This window comes from Patagioenas fasciata, chromosome 3, assembly GCF_037038585.1.
Source record: "Patagioenas fasciata isolate bPatFas1 chromosome 3, bPatFas1.hap1, whole genome shotgun sequence".
In the NCBI taxonomy this organism is placed as follows: Eukaryota; Metazoa; Chordata; class Aves; order Columbiformes; family Columbidae; genus Patagioenas; species Patagioenas fasciata.
The window spans coordinates 44,856,211-44,879,752 of NC_092522.1; the positions used below are offsets into that span (position 1 = coordinate 44,856,211).

General features: G+C 36.7%; 1 protein-coding gene across 9 annotated transcripts in view; it reads left to right on the forward strand.

Annotated features, from left to right (window-relative positions):
- The window catches only part of RGS7 (regulator of G protein signaling 7), a 223,312-nt gene that overhangs the window by 189,406 nt on the left and 10,364 nt on the right, over positions 1-23,542 (forward strand). For 5 of the 9 annotated variants that reach the window (XM_065835293.2, XM_065835296.2, XM_065835297.2 and 2 more), the window contains exons 10-16: positions 7,602-7,676; positions 8,729-8,827; positions 9,579-9,640; positions 11,133-11,243; positions 11,711-11,836; positions 18,244-18,430; positions 21,616-21,705. In XM_065835293.2, coding sequence (XP_065691365.2) covers positions 7,602-7,676; positions 8,729-8,827; positions 9,579-9,640; positions 11,133-11,243; positions 11,711-11,836; positions 18,244-18,430; positions 21,616-21,705 — 750 coding nt within the window. Of the gene's footprint in view, positions 1-7,601; positions 7,677-8,728; positions 8,828-9,578; positions 9,641-11,132; positions 11,244-11,710; positions 11,837-18,243; positions 18,431-21,615; positions 22,034-22,974; positions 23,029-23,542 lie in introns of those variants that run through there. The other 4 variants (XM_071806235.1, XM_071806237.1, XM_071806239.1 and 1 more) reach the window with 2 other exon arrangements.

Consider the following 23,542-nt stretch of genomic DNA (forward strand, 5'->3'; position numbering starts at 1 on the left):
TCGGGTTTATTACTCATTCATTTCTATTTAATAAATAAGTCTGGAACTTTATATTAATTTTCTCTGTTCTTGAATGAGTCAGAATGAAATTAGCTAACGATGACATATATAGAGTATTTAAATAAATTCTATGCTGCCTGCATAATTCCCTACTAAAACCTTTAACAGAAGAACAGACTTAATCCTAACAAAGGTTTTATGAATTCTTATGAATTAAGATAATCACTTCCTTTGAAGGAAGCAGTTCAGTAAGATTTGGCATTGAACATTCTGTGGCCTGAAATACCAGTCCAATGAATGAATAAGAAAAAATTGAAAGCTATATTTGCTTAATTAAAAGCCAATAAGTTGTACATCATTATCAGCTGATATAGACAGGTTTTAACAGTTAAGCTGTGTACAACTAATTTGTTTCCATAGTACTACTTGACTGCATATATTCAGCGATATATGCAGCATATTGTCAGATGTATTACATGTTTTAAAAGCAGATTCATGTTAAGGACTATAAAGAAATTTGAAGCAATTCTAAGCAAGTCCAGTTTCAATTTGAATTCACTTATTTCAGTGCCACACTGCATCCATAGATTGTAATTGTTTACCCTATATTGTGTTCCATAAAAATAGCATTTAGTAGCATAACACACCTCTTTTAAGAAGCATAATGAAAAGGCTGTAGGAATTGGGGAAATATCTAATGCTTTAGTAGAACAAGCAGGTTTTAGCAGGTTTAGAGAGAAGGAAAGTTGGTGCTGGTTCCTTCTGTTACATGGCAGTGCCTGGACACTTTTGTAAAACTTACATTGCCACTCCGTATACGGGACAAAAAAACCTATCTGGCATCGTCAGTTTCAACTGTGGAACAAAGCCTGTATTCAATAAGTGGCTAGACCCTGCAGCAGGGATACCCACCCAACTTAGTTTAGAGTTAGTAATTATTGGGTTATGCTACATTTGTGATAGATGGGGCATAAGTTGCTTTTTGTTTGTTTTTTAGTTCAGACATCTGCTAATTTACTGATCATTTTGTGACTAGGAGGTTGTCAAAAGAAGTCCCAATGCTTACACACTAGGTTTCTCAGAGTTATTTTCAAAGACCTGCTGAACTGAATTGAAATAGTAATTAAGCCATAGACTTTAGGAGAGGCTAATAAAGTTCATAGGAGTGTTTCAGATTTCGTACAACTGGTTGATTGTATATGAAACCTGTGACTAAGTGCTTCAGTTGTAAGTAACTATTTTGCTCCAACCAAAAGGAAGTGGCTCCTGTAGCCCAGTCCCTGTAATCACTTATTTGGCTTTACTGCCATGGATGATGTAGCAAGGCCACTGACATCCCACCCCCCCACCCCCCACCCCCGCCAAGCAGCAGTATCAATACACATTCCTACATATTCACAAATTCTTGCAACTATGACTACTGTTAAAGGAGCTTACCACTTGTACTCAGCACACTTGAAATGTTTATTTGAGACTTCCTATTGCACCAGCAAAGTCATTAATAGTGCATCTCTTCTGCATTTTCACTCCTTCACCCTGAAGGATGTAAAGGAGGTAAAACCTCAAAATATCCAAATAATCTATACCTAAACCTCAACCTTTCTTTATAAGCCTTAGCAGGTTCTGCATACTCCAATAACTTCCATCTCTGGGAAAGGAAAAATTGGTGCATTGCTGGACAATATAGCCTGTACTTTTCTCTGTGAGAGCCTCAGTTTTAGGCATTACTGACAACTTCCTTGGTATAGGATTTTAATGCCTCCTTTGATGCTAGACTTCATATAAGAAAAGATAAGCTTTCCCACATGACCAGAGTCAAACTGGGTATTCCTCCAGCTAATAACTGCTTTGTTTTGTTTTTGTTTTTTTCAGCTGAGTACCACTGGAATTTTTTTCTCTGCCTCATTTCTTTTTTATAATCTTTCATGCCCTTATTCTCCTTTTGATTATTAACTATGTATGGTTCAGATAGCTGCACAAGTAAACTGGAATATAAAAACTACAAATAAAAATGAAGTCTGGTGTTCTGCTTATCATTCACAGTCTAATTAGCTTTCTTTCCTTACTTTAGAAGTGAGTGATATGAATAAGTGGCTGCTGAGGCTTAGAAAACTCCTTTCCTAGAAAAATGACAGAAACAGCAAAAAAGACAGAAATAGCAGAATAGATTGTTGCAGAAGGCAATGCTAACATCTGACACTCAAGAAATTTCAGATTTTAAGCTTGCCATATTTCTGATAGTCTGCTATTAGAAATAATGTAAAAGAAAGCTTTCAATCTCTGTCTTGTATTTATGTTTGTGTGTCTGACTTTATCTTTTCTAAATGGAAGCCAAGGTTTGTCATGTTTGTATCCACGTCCATGATTTAAATTTGTAGTGTTTAAATTTTGAAAACAAATAAAAATAACTATTTTGTTGTGTATTGACACTGAAATGCAATGAAAATGTGTAAGGGATGTGAATCAATCTACCTAAATATTTACTAGTTTAGTGCACCCTGAATTTATGGGTGTGCATATTGAAATGAGGTAATTATTTTAAATAACACCTGTGCCTTTTTAGCTGAAGAGGCTGTGAAATTACATTTCCTTAAATTATTGCTAGATTTGTTTGTATGGGTTGAGCACACACCACAGGCTGCCAGAGAGCAGAGGCAGCTATGAGGAAGCAAATCCCAGTCCTGCCTTTCCATTCTGCTGGTATGGGGAGGGGAAAGCAGGGTGATGATTTCACACCACTGTGAATACATGATTGGGGTGTTCTGTAAGGTGGATTATTTCAATTTCAGTCACTGTGGCTTGTGTAGATCATAGGCTGTACCACAGAATTGTAGGCTGAGAGGGACCTCTGCAGGTCCTCTAGTCCAACCTTCTGCTCAAAGAAGTGATAATTTCTAAGTTCAATGAGATTGTCCAGGCCCTTGGTTAAACAAGCACTGAAAACCACCAAAGATGGAGATTCCACAATCTCTCTTAAGCAACTTCCTCCTTTAATTGTGAAAAATGTTTCTTTATATCTAAGTGGGATTTCCTTTTCTGCAGTTTCTGACTATTGCCTCCTGTCCTTCCACAGTGCACTTCTGGAACAGGTCTAGCTCTGCAAACCCCCTTTAGGCAGCAGAAGACAACAGTTCTCTCTCCTGTTTTCCAAATAAAAGTCTTTTCCTCCACTGGACTTCTCCATTTTGAATATATTTCTTGTGTTGTTTATGGGCCCAAGACAAGTCTTGTTATTCCAGATGTATCCTCATGATGCTGAGTAGAAATAACCCCTTCCTTCGCCTGCTGGCTGTGTTGTTGCTAGTGCAGCTGGGCGTGTGGTTTTCCTGCATTGCTCCAAGGATATAGCACTGACTCACATTCAGCTTCTTCCTCAGATCATTTTCTACAGAGCAGCAATGCAGAGAGTTCCCAGCCTATTGCAGTGCGTGAGTTTATTCCCTCCCACATTCCTGGGTCTGTATGCTTCAGATACTAGAAAACTTCTGGTTATTCTGGCTTAAGTAGATTCACAGGTAAATTGCCATATTCTTTAAGAAAGAAAAAAGCATCAAAATTTAAACTGATATAATTATAAATATTAGTTTACTTTCTGTTGAGAATTTCATACTTACAAGAATTACAAATACATTGTAGCAAAGAGCTTTTTACACAAAAAGGTGTTGATAGCAATTGATTTTGGCTGTGTGGCCAGGCAATAAAGAAGGTTCTTGGAGAGTGCAACTTTGTACAGCAAAGAGACTTTACATATTAGATATTATGCATTATTTTGATGGAAGAACAAATTATTCCAAAGAGTTACTACAGGTGTCAAAAAATTAATTCACTGTTAGCACTATTACAAGGGCTTAATTAATGAATTCACTGTCACCACAGTTATGAGGGAAAGATTATGAAATATTAAGTGGATTTTTTTTAACTTGATTAACTTGACGAAGCCTCCTCTGCAAGGAGAGGAGGCCTAAGAACTGCAAGTTGTCATTTTTAAACGTTGTCTACAGCCAGATCCAAGCATGTAAGTTCTTGGACCTGCAGTTCTTGGACCTCCTCTCCTTGTAGAGGAGGTTTCCTCCTTCTGCTCTGTTTCTTGGGAGAATCCTATTATGCAGCCTCCTAGACAGCATCAATAGAAAGTTGTGCTGCTTGGAATTCATACTAATGTGATTATCCAATAGTTAAAGTAGGGATCATAAAATCTTATATATTTTTTTGATATTATTTATCTGCATTCATTTATCTTAGCAGTGAATTTATCATGACTAGACTAGCATGTCCTTTGCTGTAAATTAATACAGTGGCATTTGTACATTGAGATAAGGGCATGCTAACAGATGGATAAAAAGAAACTAAGTTTCCTTTGAATACGTGACGGTTTTTCAGCCAGCTGTATAAAAACAGATGAGAGCCAAATTCTGCCCTGATTATGATCTTGCTGTATGGTAATTTCAACAAGGTCACAAGACTTTCCTCTGTGTGCGTGGAGGGGGAACTGTATTCATACAGAATATTAGTCCTGAAAGAAATAAGCATTCTATTTACACATATAAAAGAGGTTTCAAGTCTTCCAGAAAATCTGTTTGAAAACTATTTACAGTGTTAGTATGCAAATTATATACTACACACTAAGTGGGAATCTTGTAGCAGAGCACTCTGACAGGCATCTCACTATTTGAACTATCGTAGTCCAGTTAAAAAAGCAAAACAAAAAGAAAACACAGCTGGATGTAATTGTATCCAAACACATACTTATTATGTTAATGGGGGCATACGAATCAAATGAAATGTTGTCCAGCAAAGGTTTTCCGACAGAGATTCTGAGTTATTTTAGGAAGATGTTTAAATAATTCAAGCTTTTGTGTTTGTTTTAACTGAAAAGTTGTTTGATACTTATTCCTAAAAACTGACAGATGAAGTGTGGCAGCACCAGAGGAACAATAAATCCCATCTCATATCAAGTGTCTTTTAAGAAATATTCTTCAGTTGAGAAGAAAACATGAAGTATGGCTCTGATTACGTTAGATATTTCCAATGATATAATTTAAATCAAATTATGAGAACAGAGTTGTATATTGGTAGTGATATATGTCTCAAACTCCTATTGTTACCCCAAGCTGTCAGAGTAGTGATACATCCTTTAGCTGCCTCTCATTGGTAACTGAAACCTCCTGACACTTCCCTGCTGCTGCTCCATCCTCACTCCCCATCAGTCCCACCTCGGTCCCCTTTCTGTCCCCACAGCCTCTGTGAGTGCCCCTGCCACAGCAGCTGGGCTTCAGCGTGGGAGGGTTTAAACAGACAGGTGCCAGTTAGAATCCACAAGATGCTGTGGAAAGTCAGTGTGGGAGTGGGTCTCTTTCCAATCAGCAAAAGCTTCACTGTTGTTTCATTCCTAAAAATCTCTAAGAACTTCTTGTTGTGTCCCTCACACCAATCCACACAGCTCTGGCACATAAGTTGCCTAAGCAAGGTGCTAGGACTGTTCATACCAATTTATTTCTGGTGGGCTTGAAATATTTGAAAATAAGAGGCTTTGGATGAGGCTTATGCCTCTTTTTATTTCTATTTTTTCTATATAGATATATTTTTTTCTTTTTCTCCTCTCCATTTTTAGGACATGCTTTTAACAAACCATAACTGAAAACTAAACAACAGTTTGTGCCTTATGTAAGTGTGCCTGCTATTCAAATGGCTGCATTCAAGGACTGTAGAGGCTGTTAAAAGCCCATGTCTTCTTCCCTGCCAGCTGCTGCCATAGTCTTAAAGCAGATGAGATGCATTGTTGATTTTTTTTTTAACTTTATCTCTCAAAATACAACTCTGTGAAATAGCTTTCTGCCTTTAAATTGACTATCATGCAGAATTTTGTATTTTTCAACCTGTCGTTGTCTTTAAGAGTTACAACTTATTCTGAGTTAAGAAACTACCATTTTCATTCACAAGTGCAAAGTGTACCTTCCCAAATCTAGCTCAATACGCATGTCAGATGCAGTTTTGAGAATATCATCTACGTGCCTATTTTTATTCTTAGTTATGAGGAACTGTTTATAATGCAAATGTAATATGATCAAGCACACATTAATGTATTATTTAAAACTAAAGCAAAACCAAACTTATATATTAATTTAAAAATTATACTGGATAAAAATGTTAGTCTGTAATTTAAAATATTTTCCAAAGTACTATTGTCCTGTTCAATGAAAGGTATTTGTTTCTTGGCTCTGCCTATATGAGAAATGTTTTAAATTTTTGTCTCTAAAGATTTACAGCCACAACAAGCATTTTATATTATGACAGGAAGACAAGGCTTATATCGTTAGTATGATAGTAAGTCCAACTTGGTTGTCTGGCAAGTAAATTCTGCATCTAGCTACTCCCATTGAAAAAGCTCCAACCTACTTTCACTAAAAATCTGCTCCCACCAGAGAGCAGATTTAGTACTTCCCACTCTCAGTGGCCAAAGTAATCCCTCTAAAATCAAGAGGTAAGACTCACCTGAGAGCATAACACTTATTATTAGTTGTTTCAAGCAATGGTTAAAGAATAGATTTCTGCACAGAATTTGTACTGAGAGGGAAGTATCAAAGGAAGGACTTTGTGTCCTTTGGGAAGCTACAGAGCTGTGAGAAGGAATCTTTGAAGGCCAAATCAGATGTGTTGAGCATTATTCTGCTCAGACTGCCAGTCTTCTGGTTAGGCTGCTGAGTTTTGGTGTGCAGGGGTTTTGTTTGTTCATTTTTGTTTCAGTTTTTGTGGGGTTGGTTTGTCTTTTTTGCTTTTGTTTTTTTGTTGGTTTGTTTTGTGTTTTCTTGCTGTTGTCGGGGGGTAATGGGCTTGTGGGCTTGTTTGTTTGTTTGTTTGTTTGTTTTAGTGGTTTTGTTTGTTTGTTTGTTTTAAGAAACAAATCTCATTTTGGCACAATTTTTCATCTTTAAAAATTAAGCCAAAACCAGATGCTCCTGAAGGGAGCCGGGCATTCACTTCTGAGCTGGGTATTGTGCAATTCTATTTATTTTGTCCCTTTAGGTCAACCATGTTTCTTAGACGGATAGCTGGAGTTCACATTGTAGGTCTTCCTTGGCAAAATCAGAGCAGAAATATGTGACTTGTTTCTGGCATCTTGAGAATTCATTTTATTTCAAATTCATGATGTCATGAACTCTAAGCACGTGATCTTCAGTGTCTCACTCCAAAATTCCCAAGTACTGCCAACAGCGATTTAATTTTAATTAGTACCTCTCTGTGTTGCAAGTATGATAATATGCATTTGGATATTTTCTGCTCCTCTGTACATTACCTACAGTGCTTTTGGCATAAAGATATACAGTAATACTTGTCCTAAAAACCATCATAGAATCCAGCAAACAAGGCTGAATAGCAAAAGAATCTCTCTTACAATAAGCCAGACAAAATGGTGCTTGAGCTGCTTACTTAGACTCTATGTTATCTATGTTTTAGGGACTATTGCAGAAGGATATCAGGTCATTACATGCCTCTAGTTATTTGTTTTGTTAGCCTACAAACTGAAGAGGAGTATCTCAAAATAATGAGGAGTTCCTTCGCAGATTTTATCCTTGTGGTTTCCTTTCTTTTTCTTTTAATAGCCTGGATGTGTAAACACTACTGAAGTGGATATAAAAAAATCTTCAAGAATGAGAAATCCACATAAAACAAGAAAGGTAAGTACTGTTATTATATCAAAACCAGGAGGTGGAGGTACTTTACAGCATGAAGTTCCATAGTTTCTCAAAACAAGTTTTTCTTACAGTCTCAAAGAACAAATAAATGAATGTATGCTATTATTTCATAAGCTCTTTAATGAATTAATATTAACAAATTTGCTGCTAGTAAGTAAGTGCTATCACATAGGAAAGGCTTTGAAGAAATACGAGAGAATATGAAAATGAAATTCATTTTTGCATACTTTATTAATGTTGCTTTGTAGATTGAATAAAGCTTGTTAAAACATTTCTGTCAGTAATTAATGAAAAATAAAAATGCAATGTAAACTGTAACAGCAGTACTTCTGTACTGGTCTTAACAATAAGGGTGTCTCTAGTATATAATTCTGCCCCAAATGGATGACCAAAATTTGTGGAGGAAATTAGCTTCATCTAAGTAGGGATCCTGACATGAAGAGTGTAAATTCTCTAGGGATGTTTAAATGGATTGGAACAACATTTTCCTTCAAATCTTTTATATTACAATAATGTACATTGACTCCAGCTTTAAAGTACTCCCTTTGATGTATATTTTTGTGTCAATCCATAGAAAAAACCAGTATTTTAAAAACTGAAGTGAATTTAGAGAAAGTTTTATCTTAGTTTATTTATGGTAGTGAAAGGTCCAGATTAGCATAATTTCCAAAGCAGTAATTACAAATCTGCAAATCACCCAAATAATCCACCTTTCAGGATACTGTTTCTTCTTTTCCGACTGGTTATCTGCACTTGCTGTAATAGCTGCCTTTCAGTGCCATCCCCCACGTTTAGTATGCTGTTAATATAGAGGCATAATAACAGTAGATCCTGTGGTCTATGGCTTTATGAAATTGTAGGGTTTGGGGAAGCACAACTTTTTCTGAGCACATGGCTTATTTGCAGTTTCTTTAGAAAGAGATGATCTAGGCTAACTTCTTGAGCAGGCTGTACTAAAACATCACAGTTACTATGTGTATGTGTAGAAAGCCTTGTCTGAAAGTAACTATCATTGTTCCATGTTTTTTGCATAGTCTGTCTATGGCTTACAAAACGACATTAGAAGTCACAGCCCTACCCACACACCAGTACCAGAGACTAAGCCACCCACAGAAGATGAACTACACCAAGAGGTTTGAAAAATAACTAGAAACATGTACTTTTAAATGAACTTTTTAGGAAACTAGGTATTAAACCAAAAATTATCGTAACTGGGAAGTATGTTCAGAACAAATCTATCATATGTTTAGTAAACCTTTTCTTTGTCTCAGGATTGATGGATTTAATGTATGTAACTTCTATTAAAACTAATGAGACAAAACCTGACAATTTTGTAACTTGCCTTAAACAGTTAAAGGTAGTTAGCAGCAGGCCAGTAAATGGGTTCTTTGCATAACTAAAGCCATCAGCCCCTTTAGCAGCAGAGCCTCTATCTCGCTTTCAACACCCATTCAAGGTATGGGGGTATACTTACCTCTCTGTGTATGCACGTGTGGGTTTGTACATTTATCTACTGTTAATGCTTCATTAATCGCTCCTGAGGTGTTAGAATTGGGAGAGGGTAAATATCTGGAGATTTACTAGTTCAAAATTCTAAAAAATAATAATAATAATAATAAAAAAAGCTAATTGGATTTCAGTTGATGAACCTTTATGGAAAATGTTATATTAGGTCCTTTTTTTGTCTCTGTATGAGCTTTCTCTTTGATGGAAACTTCCATTTATTTTAGAAATCCACTGGTGAAATGCTGTTTTAACTCAGATGTATTTCTCTTCTGTGCCCTGTGATAAATTAAGGTTAAATTACAGCCTTAATAAAAAAGTTATGGAAATAGAGTCATGCAATGAATTACTCATAACACTCTTTGCCTTCCTTTCTTGCAGATTAAGTACTGGCAAATGCAATTAGACAGACACAGATTAAAAATGTCAAAAGTTGCAGAGAGGTAAGTAAATTGTCAGATCTCTTGGTTTTTCAATTAAACTGATAACTATTGAGAAAATGTCAGTATGAAATAGCTTCAAAGAAAGAGAGACAAGGGAGCTCAGGTGTCATAAAAATAACTGATGAGAGTTGACTTTAGGTGAGAACTATGAAGTTTTTTTGTTGATAAAAGATGGCCCAGATATTCCACGATTCATTTCTGATAAACCAAAGAGTTGCTGAAACAGCTTCTGACCAAATGGTCACAAGTTTCACCTCACGTTGGCAGGGAGGCTAAATGGAAATAGATCTGGGCTTATTGTGTTGATATTTCAGAAGGACAATCACTGAGAAAGCAAGGGAACTGATCTGCAGAGCTGGCCAGGTGCTTGATCAAAGTGAGTCTGAGCTTGCTTCGGGTCAGAGGGTGTAACACAAGTAGGAATCTTTCTCCAAATAAAACCAAAATTTGTCAGGAAGGGGGTAGAAACCTGATAAAATGTCCCTCAGAAAGACTAACTACAGCTTAGGTAGAGAAGAGGAACGGTCTGTTCTTACACATCAAATACAGAGACAGTGAAAATTGCAGAAAATTGAGCTGCATAGGACCTATTAAAGGAAATAAAGCCAAATGCAAATGGTTCTTCATTCTCTCATATACATTTGTATATATTTATAAGGATATTTATGTATTTATATTTATATTTATTCATATATTGATAAGGATAACTTGTTACAAATTTGTGTTTACTGGACAGTAAAAATGGAATACAGACTAAATATGATATAAATACAAATGAAAAGAAAGAATATTTGTCCTCACTTGTCAGTATTTTTTCAATAATTATGAGGCAAAAGGAAACATGAAAAGCAAGAATAAGAGCCTGAAAGATGTAAATTGCCAAAATACAAGAAAAGTTTGTAGTGTGTGCAACTGAGTCAGACGAATTCATGAATATGGAAGAATTTGGAAAAAAAATAATTTTTTTTTGTAACTAATAAACTTGGGAGTACTGCCATTTCATTAGAAAATAATAAAAATATGAACTGTATCTAAAAGAGGAAAAAAGGAGTCCCAGCAGCTGCAGGGCCAATAAATATGACCTGGACAGCATGCAGTGTTCTAGAACAGATATTAAAGGAACTGCAGATTAAAACCATAGGGCTATAAAACGTGTTCCTTTAAAACAGCAAATGTGCATGGAAGAGGTTGCTTGATTTAATTTATGAGTGCCTAAAGGAGACCTAAAAGGAGCTATGTGGAAGTATTAGGAAATTTTCTGGTTTATTTTACTTGAGCTCTTGCTAAGACCTGAGCCACCGCTTCTTCTTCAGACATCCACTTTTAAAAGGCTTGAGCAAACCTGTTTTATCCTGAACTTGTAGCTGACTTCTGTGTGAGCACACCCGGTTACCATGGCTCAGCTGATGCAAGACAACTGGTTAACTGGGGTAACCTGATCAGCTTTCCTCACCTCCTGACATGACAATGTTTGGTGCTTTTGTTTTCTTAGTCTATTAGCTTACACAGAGCAGTATTTGGAATATGATCCTTTTCTTGTGCCCCCTGATCCCTCAAATCCTTGGATATCAGATGACACTACTTTCTGGGAACTGGAGGCAAGGTATATAATTTTCTTTCTTCTTTTGGGGTAAAGGGGTATAACAGGCTTTTCTTGAAGAGGTGACGATTTCAGACAGATATTGCAGGAAAATACTGAGGCAGAAGGGCAATGCAGTGTCCTTTTGGTCTTTCCAGCTTTACAGTTTTGTAAGTTGGGAAGAGCTATGGATTAATAAATCTGTGTAAAATGTTACGGTAACCAGTTTGCAGGGTCCCAGTGTGGGGGAAAAAGACACATTTTAAAATCTGATAACATGTCCTAGTTGAAAGTCCTTATTCTTCTGTGTAAATGCATGCGTATTCCTTCCAATGGCCTGGTTGCTCATCTCTGAACATTGCACAGATAAGAGCAATCTGGAAGGTGAGAAATCTGTGGTTGAACTTTAGGGCTTAGTGTAAATTATGAACACAGAGTATTAGAATACTGAAGTATTGCTGATTTAAGTTCTGTTGTTTTTTCTTCTGTAGCAAAGAGCCAGGACAGCAGAGGGTGAAACGATGGGGGTTTGGCATGGATGAAGCTTTGAAAGACCCTGTGGGAAGAGAGCAGTTTCTCAAATTCCTGGAGTCAGAATTCAGTTCAGAGAACTTAAGGTAAATGAGAGGGACGTTTTAATTGCCTGTGAGATACATTGTGGGGTTTTTTTGTCTGATACCTTTCTTTTTTTGACTCCTTCAAAAGTTTTTTTTCTGTGTCTTACTTTTCAGAATCCTTGAATGCAGGTTGCTTCCTGCTCCCATGTTCAGGCTGAGGGAAAGATTGATATAGTTAACAGAGGCCCACATGAAGCATAATTTCCCCTTCCTGTCTAACTTTTTGTCAAACTATCCCTATAAGAGCTTTTTTTCTCAGCTCATTTTATGAAACAAATTTCAAACACTGTCTTGTTCAAGGCCTGTTCATTATTTTTCATTAAGTCAAATATTAGGAGAACGATAATATTTTTTAAAGAAAATAATCTGTTAAAAAATAAATAAGAGATTTAAAGTAAAATTCGTGGGCTTCACTGCTGCTCAGGTTTCTAGGGATCATCGGTCTTCCAAAAATCTCAACCAAGATTCTAGTTCTCATGGATCTGACACAGTAGAAGTAGTGTGACAACTGACTCTCAAATTCCTCACAGATTGCAAAATGGAAAGGAGCTGATAATGTGGAAGCTTTTTTTTTTTTTAAAGGATATATATAGAATTACTTTTAAGTGAAAGAGAACAATTATTTGACTTAAAAAAATGATCATACATCCATTGGCTAATACTGTTTTTTCTTGTTCCTAATCTAAGCAATTAATATTTTTGTAAGAATTATTTTGGAGGGATTAATAACAGCCTTTCTATAGATAAATCAAATTGTACATAGTACAAAAGCATGTACAACATATTTTTCTTTTTATTTCACCTTCTTGTCAGATGTTACCTCTTATCACTTCCCGTTCACTACTAGCATAAGGAGTATAAAATGCTATTTGCACACATTCTAGAACTCAGGAAAATCCTAAGCTACTTTTTTTCTGTGCCAGTTCTCACTCTGAAGTGGTGCAGCATTGCCATTCATACTAGAGTTACATTTATGTAGAATCTTATGGGAGGCATTTAGCATTTTGTGGTTTAGATTCATTCTGGGTAATTGCACAGACCTTCTTGTTGTTAATTTAATTTTTTCAGAAGAGTAATTGGAGATGGACTTCTCTAAGTTGCTGACCGTGTTCACAGTCAAATGTTGAATTTTATCTCACAAGTGTATATTAGATGCTCTAGACCTTATGATATTTTCCAACTGATTTGTTTGCCATTAACCTCATGGAAATATGGCCTGACCTGTCTGTGTATGTAGATAACTTCATCAAAGACAGACACAGACTTTTTTTAGCTAAAAAATCCAAGTGGTAAAATGAAAATTTAAAAATCAGAATAATACCAAGAAAAGGAAAGGTTTTGTTTGTTTTCTTTTTTAATTTAAAGAGCATCTCAGTAATTCCTTATGCAGAAGAACTATTCAAACATGAACCTTATCTAGCCCAGTATGTCCTGCAGTTTCTGTGCTTTTCTGTGATTAATTTGTCTTTCTGCCAACTAGACTGTTACCCTCATAATCCCTAGATCTTTCTTCTAATCCTACTTACAACACTAACCACAGGCAACTGCAAGTGACTGATCCAGAAAAATTCCCTTGAGAAATTTGTTCAGAGCTGATTCCTTGACATGCCATCTACCCTTCTGTCTCTCTCCCTGGATTCTTATACTTCCATTATAAAATCTAATGACTGAGGAATGGTGAATATGAGCTTAAAGGCTGTCCCCAGGAAGGATCAGGCAGGGGATCAAACTAGCACTGAAAAAGTGCTTTTTGTGATGATTAACTGAAGGAAAACTGTCTCACAAGCTCAGGATTATGTTTATGAGTTCTGAATCTGTGGGGAAATCAATGCGCCATTAGGCTCACACAGTAAAGTCAGGTTAGAAAGCATGAATTTGTAAAGCTTGTTGTGTACAGGAGTCAAAATGTTATAGATCTCAGCAACAGAAATTAAAAACTTATTACTGCAAAATAAACCTTAAATTTAAAAGACCACAAATTTCGCTGCTCACCTGTTAACCCTACTGTGGCAATTTGGGGTTTTGGGGTGGTTTGGTTTTTATTTGACAGCCACCTTGAGAAAGGGTTTATTTCCATCCACATCTTCCCATTGCAACAAAGTAAACTCAAGTCAGTATCTGGCTCTTGTGCTTTTACAGATCTAATAATAAAGCACTGTCAAACCTACAGCGGGACAGATGCCTGGGACCCTGGATTCACCTACCAAGCACAGGGCACAGTATACAGCAGGGGTCTGCAGACACTACAGAGAGATTCAGTATTAGTTGATTAGAAGTCCTATACCTTGCTTTGGTGAAAGAAATGACAAAAATGTGAAACGATAAGTCTACCGGATACAAGGACCATTTCTATTCAGTGTGATTATGTTATCTAGATAAAAGTCCCAGTGTTAGTGTTTCATTAACTTGGACTATAGGATGTCTAAGCTGGCTGAGAATCTCATTCTTAGTGGATATAGATCCTGTCTTAAGAAACAGATGAGAGATGAAGAAACAAGCCATGAGTTAAAACTAAGAACTGTAATGATTAGGAATACAACCAGGTTTCATCTTCTTACTCTGAATCTCTATGCTTTTTTTCTTTTGCCTATAAATTGGGATTAATTGTATGTCGCAAGGGTGTTGGGAAGCATAGCAAAGGAATAGAACTATCTAAGCAGTTCTGTCAGTGCAGTAGCTTCATTACAGTGTGACTGCAGTTTGCTGACACCCAGGCTGGATTCTGAATTCACCCTACACAGACTGTGAATTGTAATATCTTTTTACCATGCAGATTTTTTGGAGGGATCACTTTGCATGCTGCTCACTACAAGAACAAATAGCTAAAGTAACATATGATTTGGATAGTAGATTTGTAAAATTCCCACTGCCTATTACAAAAATGGTGACTACTGTTTAAAATGCACAAGACTTAAGTTTGAGCATGATCCAATACTACTGAGCTTAGTCACAAGGCTGTCCAAGCACTGAAAAGAGACTTTTCAGAGAGAGTGAGATAGCAAAATGAATCTTACTGCAAGACTGAATCTACCTGGAGACCTAATTTCTTTCATTGCTGTAGAAAATCCCCATTCCTCTCCTTATCCTTCCTTTGTCTGTAGTGCTGCAGAATTCTTTGAAAAGTTAATATTCATATGCTGACTGTACATTTGCTCCCAAGTGATTGCTATGTAGGAATTGCAGCCTGTGAAGATCTAAATGGCTTCAGGCCTGCCAATCTAAAAGCCTGTCCAAGTCATTATGCAGGATTGCAGTAGCTGTGATCTCCAAGGCAGTGCTAAGACTGCAAAATCCTTCTAAGTTATGACGGGAGAGTGGTGACAGGACATCTTTAATGATGCACAGAAGGAAAAGCTGCTGGACCCCTAATTCCTTCCTTTGATCCTCAATTATTGGCTTCCATAACATGCGAGTAAATAGGGAAAAGGGGCTTTGAGTTCTAGTTGTCCAGAGAAAGAAGAAAGTGACAGAGAAGTTAGCCTGATTTAGTTGTTTTCTCTCAATAAATTTTCTCTGAGCATCCCCCTGCAAGCTGATGTTTTGTGAGGTGTTTATTTTGGACTCATCCACTTAAGTTGTAGAAATGTTCTGTACTGGAGATAGAGGCTTCAATTATGTCCCGTAGAAAAAAAGAAATAAAAACTTATATACACACTACTAAAAATTTGCAGTGTTGCCTACAAACTGGTTTAGTCATAGTGCTTAATTTTATGTTTAACTTACTTCAGTCGTTCTGGTTATTCTTTTAATAACACCGTAACGGTGCTTTTACCAGAGAAGAGAATGATGCAAGAGATTAAGTTTTCTTTTCAATCCAGCCTGTTTCAATTTTTTTTGCTCCTTATTACTGATCACAACCCTCTATTACTTAATATGCAAGGTATTTCTGTCTTCACTGATGGTGGAGGAGTTCTGCATGTTACAGAGTATGAAGACTGATTAACTGTCCTTGATGTCTGTCCTGCAAGTCTGAACAGAACTATAGATAATGACACTTTCCCACACAGTATGGGCACTGATAGTGTTTATCCTTCACACTGTTCATTATGAGACCCTGGTTTGGATGCTAATAACTTGAACAAAATTTAATCCTCAAGGCTGAAATTGCCTATACTTTATTTCTCATTAAGAGTCAAGCTTGAACTCCAAGTCCCAGCTATGTTGCCACTTTTGCAGATTAGACAAAAAGTAACTAGTTGCAATATTTAATGGTTTTCTCTGTAATTTTCTTGAAGACCTTCAGCACTGCTACTTGAAGCTTGAAGTTTTATTTGTCAAGAAAGTGGACTGTAGGTATCAGAGAGTACTCTCTCCTGCCCCCAGAAAAATGTTAGCTGATTTTCTCTGGGGAGTTTGTTAAGGTTTTTGTTTGCTTTTGTTAACAATGCTGAAAGGTCTGTCCTCTGACCTGTTGTGTCACGTGCACTGGGTGCAAAGCCCATGTAATTCCCACTTCACTGTCTCCACACTCTGCCTAAACTTCACACATTTTGTGGCGAATCACCACAGCCTTTTTCTCACTCTGTGTTCCTGTGTTCTAAATTTAACTGATTAGCTTGATCTGGGATCTGCTGATGGCTGCACCTGACATTTAGGTCAGTTAATGGGACAGAAGCCGTGTTGCAGCCGTGCTATTTATCTGGCAAGACCACCCTCACTTTGAAAGTAATCCAGCTGGAGGACATAATCCCCAGATGTCTTGCAACATGTGTCTTACCATGTCATGTGGTATGACTATTGTATGCTATATGACCTCACTCAGCTACATGTCTGGCGTGTGACCCAGCTGGGACAGAAGGCAACGGCGAGGTTTACACCCAGACAATCAGGTCTTGGTTCAAATGGTACTGAGCATCTCCATGGCAAAAGCAAACCTTTGCCAACAGGAGATGCAGAGTTTCATCCAAGGACAGAGGGACTGAGCTCTAGTTTGTTCCATGAAGTAACATTAAGTCTGTGTATATCGTTGTCCTGAAAATGCAGTTGAAGTCCTGTGCTGAGGTCTTGCAGACTCCGTTTCAACTTAATCTATGCTATTGGTTGCCATGGAATATTCAGAAAAGTTATTTTTGAAAATGCAAGAGGTGGCAGCCTTATTTTTGGCATTTCTTAACTTTGCATATTTGACTTTAACTCTCTGTGGGAGGAGGGGCAGACTTTTTTGTTTGGGGTTGTGGGGGTTTTTTTGTTTGTTTGGGTTTGTGTTTTTTTTGTTTTGTTTGTTTGTTGTTTTGTTTTTTTTAATCAGTAAGTAGATTAAAATGTTAAAATGCATGTTGTCTGTGAAGTGAGCATCCTACATGTAACATACAGCAGAAATCTGCATTTACAGAGGTTTCCATATTGAGAATTTCACATTTTCAATAGGGTTTTTGAATGCTAATGTTAGAAGGGTAAAATAGAATTAATCTATCAAAGAACTGGTGTTCAGCCTGTAAGAATGTGTCTATACAACCTGCCTATTTTATTCTGGAAGCTGAATGTTGCTTCGAAGTTAAATTTATCTCCCATCTATTTCCCCATAATTGAGTATAACCTACTATATGGAAACAGTTTACTTGCGAAAGAAAATAGCATCCTAAGGCATGTTTGTGGTGACTTCCAGAAGTATTGGGAGTGATATGATGGAAGAAATAACAATGTGACATCTTTGAACTAGATCCTCAGGTTATCTGCAGGGTGATAGAAAATGTGTGTTTACAAAGAACATCTTTCCCTTTCATTTTTCTATTCCTTACCTGACTGATACACATGAGTAATCAGTCAGTCCCAGAAGATGCATTTGAAAGGGTTAGCACTGCAGGATATACCCTTTTAAATGCAAATGTTGAAAGCAGCTTAAGGAAACCAAAGTAGGTTGCCCAAATTTGACAGAGTGAACTGAATTAGAGTTTGTGAGCTGCACAGTTTTTAAACTTGAGTTGTGAGGCCTCTATTCTTCCTCCATTGCCATCAGATTCTTGGGATACATCCTCAGGCTTTGTGCAGATCTATGTTCAGTTCACACTGCAATTCATAGAGATAAGTGATGTTACCCAGAATTTTTGAAATTGAATATCTTCTGTTGGCACAGACTTCCTTGGTGACCTTGGAGAAACCACTGTACATTATTACGTAATTAATATGTTTGCAAAGTAGAGATGATATTACTTCTCTGTCTCTTTCCTCCATCTCATTCAGAGATTTATAGTAACTGCTCCTAAAGGTGGGTTGATTGCCTGGAATAACATACTGGAATGCTGATCCCATCATAAAATCACAGATTTTTCTTATTTTAGCATGTTTTAGATGAAAACTTCAGTCACTTTGTGGTTTGTTTGTTTTTTTTTTTAAGAGCAAAGAAGAGTATGAGCACTTAACTAACACTTATACTGATTTGGAAGTCAAGATGCTATATTGTGCCATAGGTTCTGGTTAGCAGTAGAAGACCTGAAGAAGAGACCTATCCGTGAAGTTCCTGCTCGTGTCCAAGAAATCTGGCAAGAATTTCTTGCTCCAGGTGCACCCAGCGCTATCAATCTAGATTCAAAAAGTTATGACAAAACCACTCAGAATGTAAAGGACCCTGGAAGATACACATTTGAAGATGCTCAGGTCAGTCTGCAATCCTGTATTTGGGGCATTTGAAATAGAGTATTGGCTAGCGAGATCTATATACAAAAAATAAGATATATTTGAGAATTAAATGGTAATACTCTGTTTCCTAAAATGCCATTTTGGAAATGCAAATGGGTAACATTCTTTCTTTTATGAGGCCTATGAATTACTAAAACTCTTCACAAAATCTATGTGCCTAGTGTAGCATCTTCAAGTGGGCTACAAATAGAGCAAGGCATATAGTGCAGTGAAAATGATGTTTTCATGTTTCTGTTCTCTTCATTTTCTTATTCAGTTACATTAAGATAAAAGCTCTCCTGCCACACACATTGGTTTCTAGTTCTCAAGCTTTGTCTCAGAAAGACTTCACTTGATATAGGCTCAATGTCTGTTCTCTCAATACATGTCCAAAAGTGTTATCATTTGTAGAAGTCATAGGTTCCCACCATGAAAAGAATATGACCCATGTGAGAACTTACATTTTGTAATAACCTGTGCATAAGTATCATATTTCATGGACATTATATATTCTATACCTTATTAAACTAGTATCTAGAGAACATTGGGCAAAGATCCTGAAGATCTGCTTTTGAATAATCAGTATTAAAGCAGTAAAGAGCCATCTATAAGTGTCCTATTTGGCTTTTGGGGGTCTGATTTAGACATAATTTTAATACCATAATCAAAAGATACTTTTGACCAGAGCTGGATTTGTGAAAATAATAGTTATATTTTTAGATTGGAAGTACAAGTTAACAAGCAAACAAAACCAAAACCAGTAAAATACAAATCTCTCTTTTCCTCAGGAGAAAAAAATAGGTACTTCTGAATTAAAGGCAACACTTCATGTGACTTATACTTTAACATTTCATCTTTGCAGACTTCTGAGAAAAGCAATATAAAAGGATTGGATTCACAGTAAAAGTAGAACCGGTACCATCTTTTTTTTCATCAGCAGCTCAGTGATGAAAATTTAATTATTAATGCAAAGTGAAATGGTGTCAAAAGGAGAGATTGAGATCACATCCCTGCAGAATTTCTTACAGCTTGATTATTAGGTCATCATCTTGGGAGTCAGGAGATGCTGCTGCAAACCCCACAAAGGAGAGAAGGGAATTGAATCAGGTCTTTCTACTTTTTGGGAAAGTGCCTCTGCCCTAAATAGGAGGAGGAATAATTCTACCACTTTTTCATTATACTGCTATGATGCAACAATAAAATTTTCAATAGACATTATATCATACCCACTGTTCTGAAGTACTCTGCATTAAGCCAAACAGTTTTTGCTTGCATCTGCTCACACCTTGTAGATTTAGGAACACAGTGTACAGCAAAGACATGAGTTATGCAAATAAAAAGTCTTGCAAGACTGAAGGTTTGAAAAAAATGTGTATTTGCAGCTGAGTCAGTAAAGGATAATTAAATTCCTTGCCAGCATCCATTTCTTTTTAATAGGTGTAAAATTAAAACACCATTTTACTTCCAGATCTCTCTTCTCTCCTTTATTTTTTTCCCTTTGTTTATGAAAGATGTGGAGTGTTTAGTGTCTATGCAAGCAGGACTTTCCTTCCTGTCAGTCCTCTGCTTATTTGATCCAGTTCAGCACACACCTGGAGCCTGGTAGCCTCTGTTTCTCTGGGAGAAGGGGGCAGACTGGACCTGCCATGTTCTGACCTGAAACTTTAGGACCTTTCCAGAGTGCCCCACATGAAGAAGCAGGGGTTTGGCAGGCGTATGGCTCTTCCTCCACAGCAGGTTCTTTATGGCCTGCCACTGGGAAAGAGACCACTTTTAGGTCATTCTGGCAGTCAGCATGTCATTTAATTCTGCTTTAAAATGTTTTGAAAAGCATTTCTGCACTTCAAAGGTGGCACCATGGAACTCCATGTCAAATGAGAGTGATACATCAGTAAAAATAGACCGATTGTGCTAAATAACATCCAGCCTCAATTCCTGAATGACATGTATATTAGCAATACTAATACAGCCTGATTTATTCTCGCTTTTACAAGGTTGTTTTTTGCCCAACACTATTGATATCTACAACCAAATGAACCAGCCTAAATTCTGAATATACACCAGAATTTCTCTGCTTGGTGCAAGAAATACAATGAAAGACACTTAGAATCGTTTCTACAGTTTCTGATACGACAAAAAATTAAAATCAGCTTTAATTTTGCCTTTCCATAATTTTCATGCAAGGTGGTTTGTTGTTTTTTGGTTGATTGGTTGGTTGGTTGGTTTTGTGTTTTGTGGTTTTCTTGTTTTGTTGGGTTTTTTTCCCTATTCACTAGTTCTATGTAGTACCAGGCTGAGGAATGGTATTTACTTTACAGTTTATTTCTGTTTCCTGGTTGCTGTGCTACAAGTTTCCTGTAGCAAAAGGTAGGGATTGAGTAAAAATAAGGCAAAAATAGCTAACACAATTCAATGGATTTTTTAAATTTTTTTTTGGTGGGTCAGTATTTTGTATTCCACTTGCTTTTTCTACAAATCCCTTTCCTAACATTATGACTAAAACTAGAATTATAAAGTGTCCTACATCATAGATTTTTATTTTGCATATTTTACAGAAATAAGAATGCTCCAAAGGAAAAGCTCTATAAACGACCTGTGTCATTTGTTTTCTGGATATGGATTTCGTAGAAATTAGATTAGCCTGGAATTTTTCAATTTGCATATGTATTTTCCTTTCTATATTGTGTTTATAGCAGAATAAACATCTGTCAAAGGATGTTTTCAAGAATAGCTAGGGGATATCCTCCCTAACTTAAGCACTTATTTGTGGTGCTGAATTAGAAATCTAGTACATTTTCCCAGCCTGTGAAGTCAGAAAAGTGTCCCCAGAAACTAATTCAGAAAATTGGATGCTCCTGATTGAGTCACTTACCTAAACTGACTATTGCAAGGGAGGTTTGGAACTGGGCCTTAAACTAGGATGTAGTTGTAACTTCTTAGAAAAATAATTCTGTAGTGGACATAGGGACTATTCATTAGAGAAAGATGTGTTGTGTTCTTTATACATAACAAACAGGTGGGATTCCTGCAACCTGCTATTCCGTACAACTTCCTGTTCAAAATAGTGCTAGCAGGTATACCTTCCACAACTAAAACCTGTGACTGCTTCCCATTTTATGTATTTCTTCTTTTGTGGGAGTAACAGCTCCTCCTTTCCCTTTCAGGAGCACATTTACAAATTGATGAAAAGTGATTCTTATCCTCGTTTTATACGATCCAGTGCCTACCAGGAGCTGCTACAGGCCAAGAAAAAGGTATTGGTCCATCTTGCCTTTGTCTTGCCACTGTGCAAAGCGGTGGTTATGTTTGCAACAATACTCAGTCTTCTCTCCCCTGTGCCAGTGCAACTGGATATCTGGTAGGTGACCAGCTTGGCGTATTTGGAGGGTCACATACACACAGGAGTTCAATATACATATATGTGTATATATCCTGCATGCAGGCATGTTTCAATAAGCTTATCTAGCAAAACTTATTTTTATTTTTACATCCCATATTGTACTGTTTTCTCTGTTATGAAGCACCTTAAATTGCAAAGTGCTTTACAAATACATTAAACAAATAAAATAAAATCCCAGAATAGTCTTTCATGTTTGCAAGTTTGCTTATGTAATAATTGTTGTTCTCTTTATTCAACCTGTAAAAGCTACAGAATGTGTTTAGAAACAATCTTATTCATATTAATAACCTCTAATTTCAACTATAAATACAGGGGCTTCCTAATTCTGTTTCTTTCCCTATTATTACATGAGTAGTTTTGAGTAGGCCAGGAATCTGACTTGAAAGACTGATCATGTCACACTTCGGCAAACAGGGGCTCATGTCTTGGTATGTAATATTTGCTTGGAAAAGTCCAGATTATAGAATGAATTCTGAATAGACACAGCCCAGAGTATGTGGAGCAGCTTGTACAATGCAGATTTCCATAATGATAAATAATTTTATTAGTGGGCTCTAAATACTAATCTCCTAGAATCAGATGGGAGCCCTGTGCCTTGTAAAATCAGCGCTCCAGTCATTACTGGAACAAGGTAGTTATTAACACCACAGCATTCTATTGTTTATAATGACAACCTAAAATTATATGAAAGTACTGTGTGATTTTGTTTTTTGTTCAAACATTGATTTCTGAAGATCCAATATAGAGATGTTGAAAATACCAGAAAGCTACAACTGTCTGTGTGAAGTCCTTAAGTTTGTGAATGTCAGTTCATTAACACAAGATGTGCACTTCATTATTTCTTTTTATTTTGAGTTTTCCTTTTAAGTTCAACCAGTTTGATCCCCATGAAAAATTATTTTTGTAAAATACTGTATCTGCTTTGCCCATGCCCCCATGCCCTGTGTTCCAGAGTCTCATTACAGCTTCATACCTGTGTTTGCTTCCTGATTTATACGAACTTTGTTTTGCAGTCCATTGTTTCATCAGTCCTTCTTTTCTACTCCATTTTTCTTGCTTTTCTTTCCCCCCTCCTTTTTCTGTTTCTTTTTTTTTTTTTTTTTAATTTTATTTTAAATTTAAGTTGGAAAACACTCTGGATCGTCGAACATCTTTTGAGAAATTCACACGCAATGTGGTAAGTTTGTTGCCTCTGAAGACTAGTAATCCTGATGGGACATCCTTCTCCCCTTCCCCCCACTGACCCCTACTTTCCCTTTGTGCTTCTCTAACCTGACAGTTAAAAGTGTATTCACCACAGTTTGTGAATTTTCCTAGGAATGATGGCTTTATAATATGCTTTCATTACAATCCCTCCTCCCTAGTCCCTTTCCTGCTGACCTCAATAGTCACACATGGAGGACTGGACCTTGGAGAGCCGTGCTTTTTGCATTAGGAAGCGTGAAATTATTCTATTCTTCTTTTTTTTTTTTTTTTTTTTTTTTTTTTTTTTTTTTTTTTTCCCAATTATAGTAAAGAATCTGTGAAAACCTGCTTCACGTCATTCCTTATTCTGGTGCCCCCCCAAATACTAAGTCTAACACAGTTTGTCTCTTTTTTATTTTACTAAAAGAGAGGTTTTCCTTTTTCTTTTCTTTTCTTTTTTTTTTTTTTTAATTGGGCACAGGGAAAAATAAGCAATAAGAATTCCC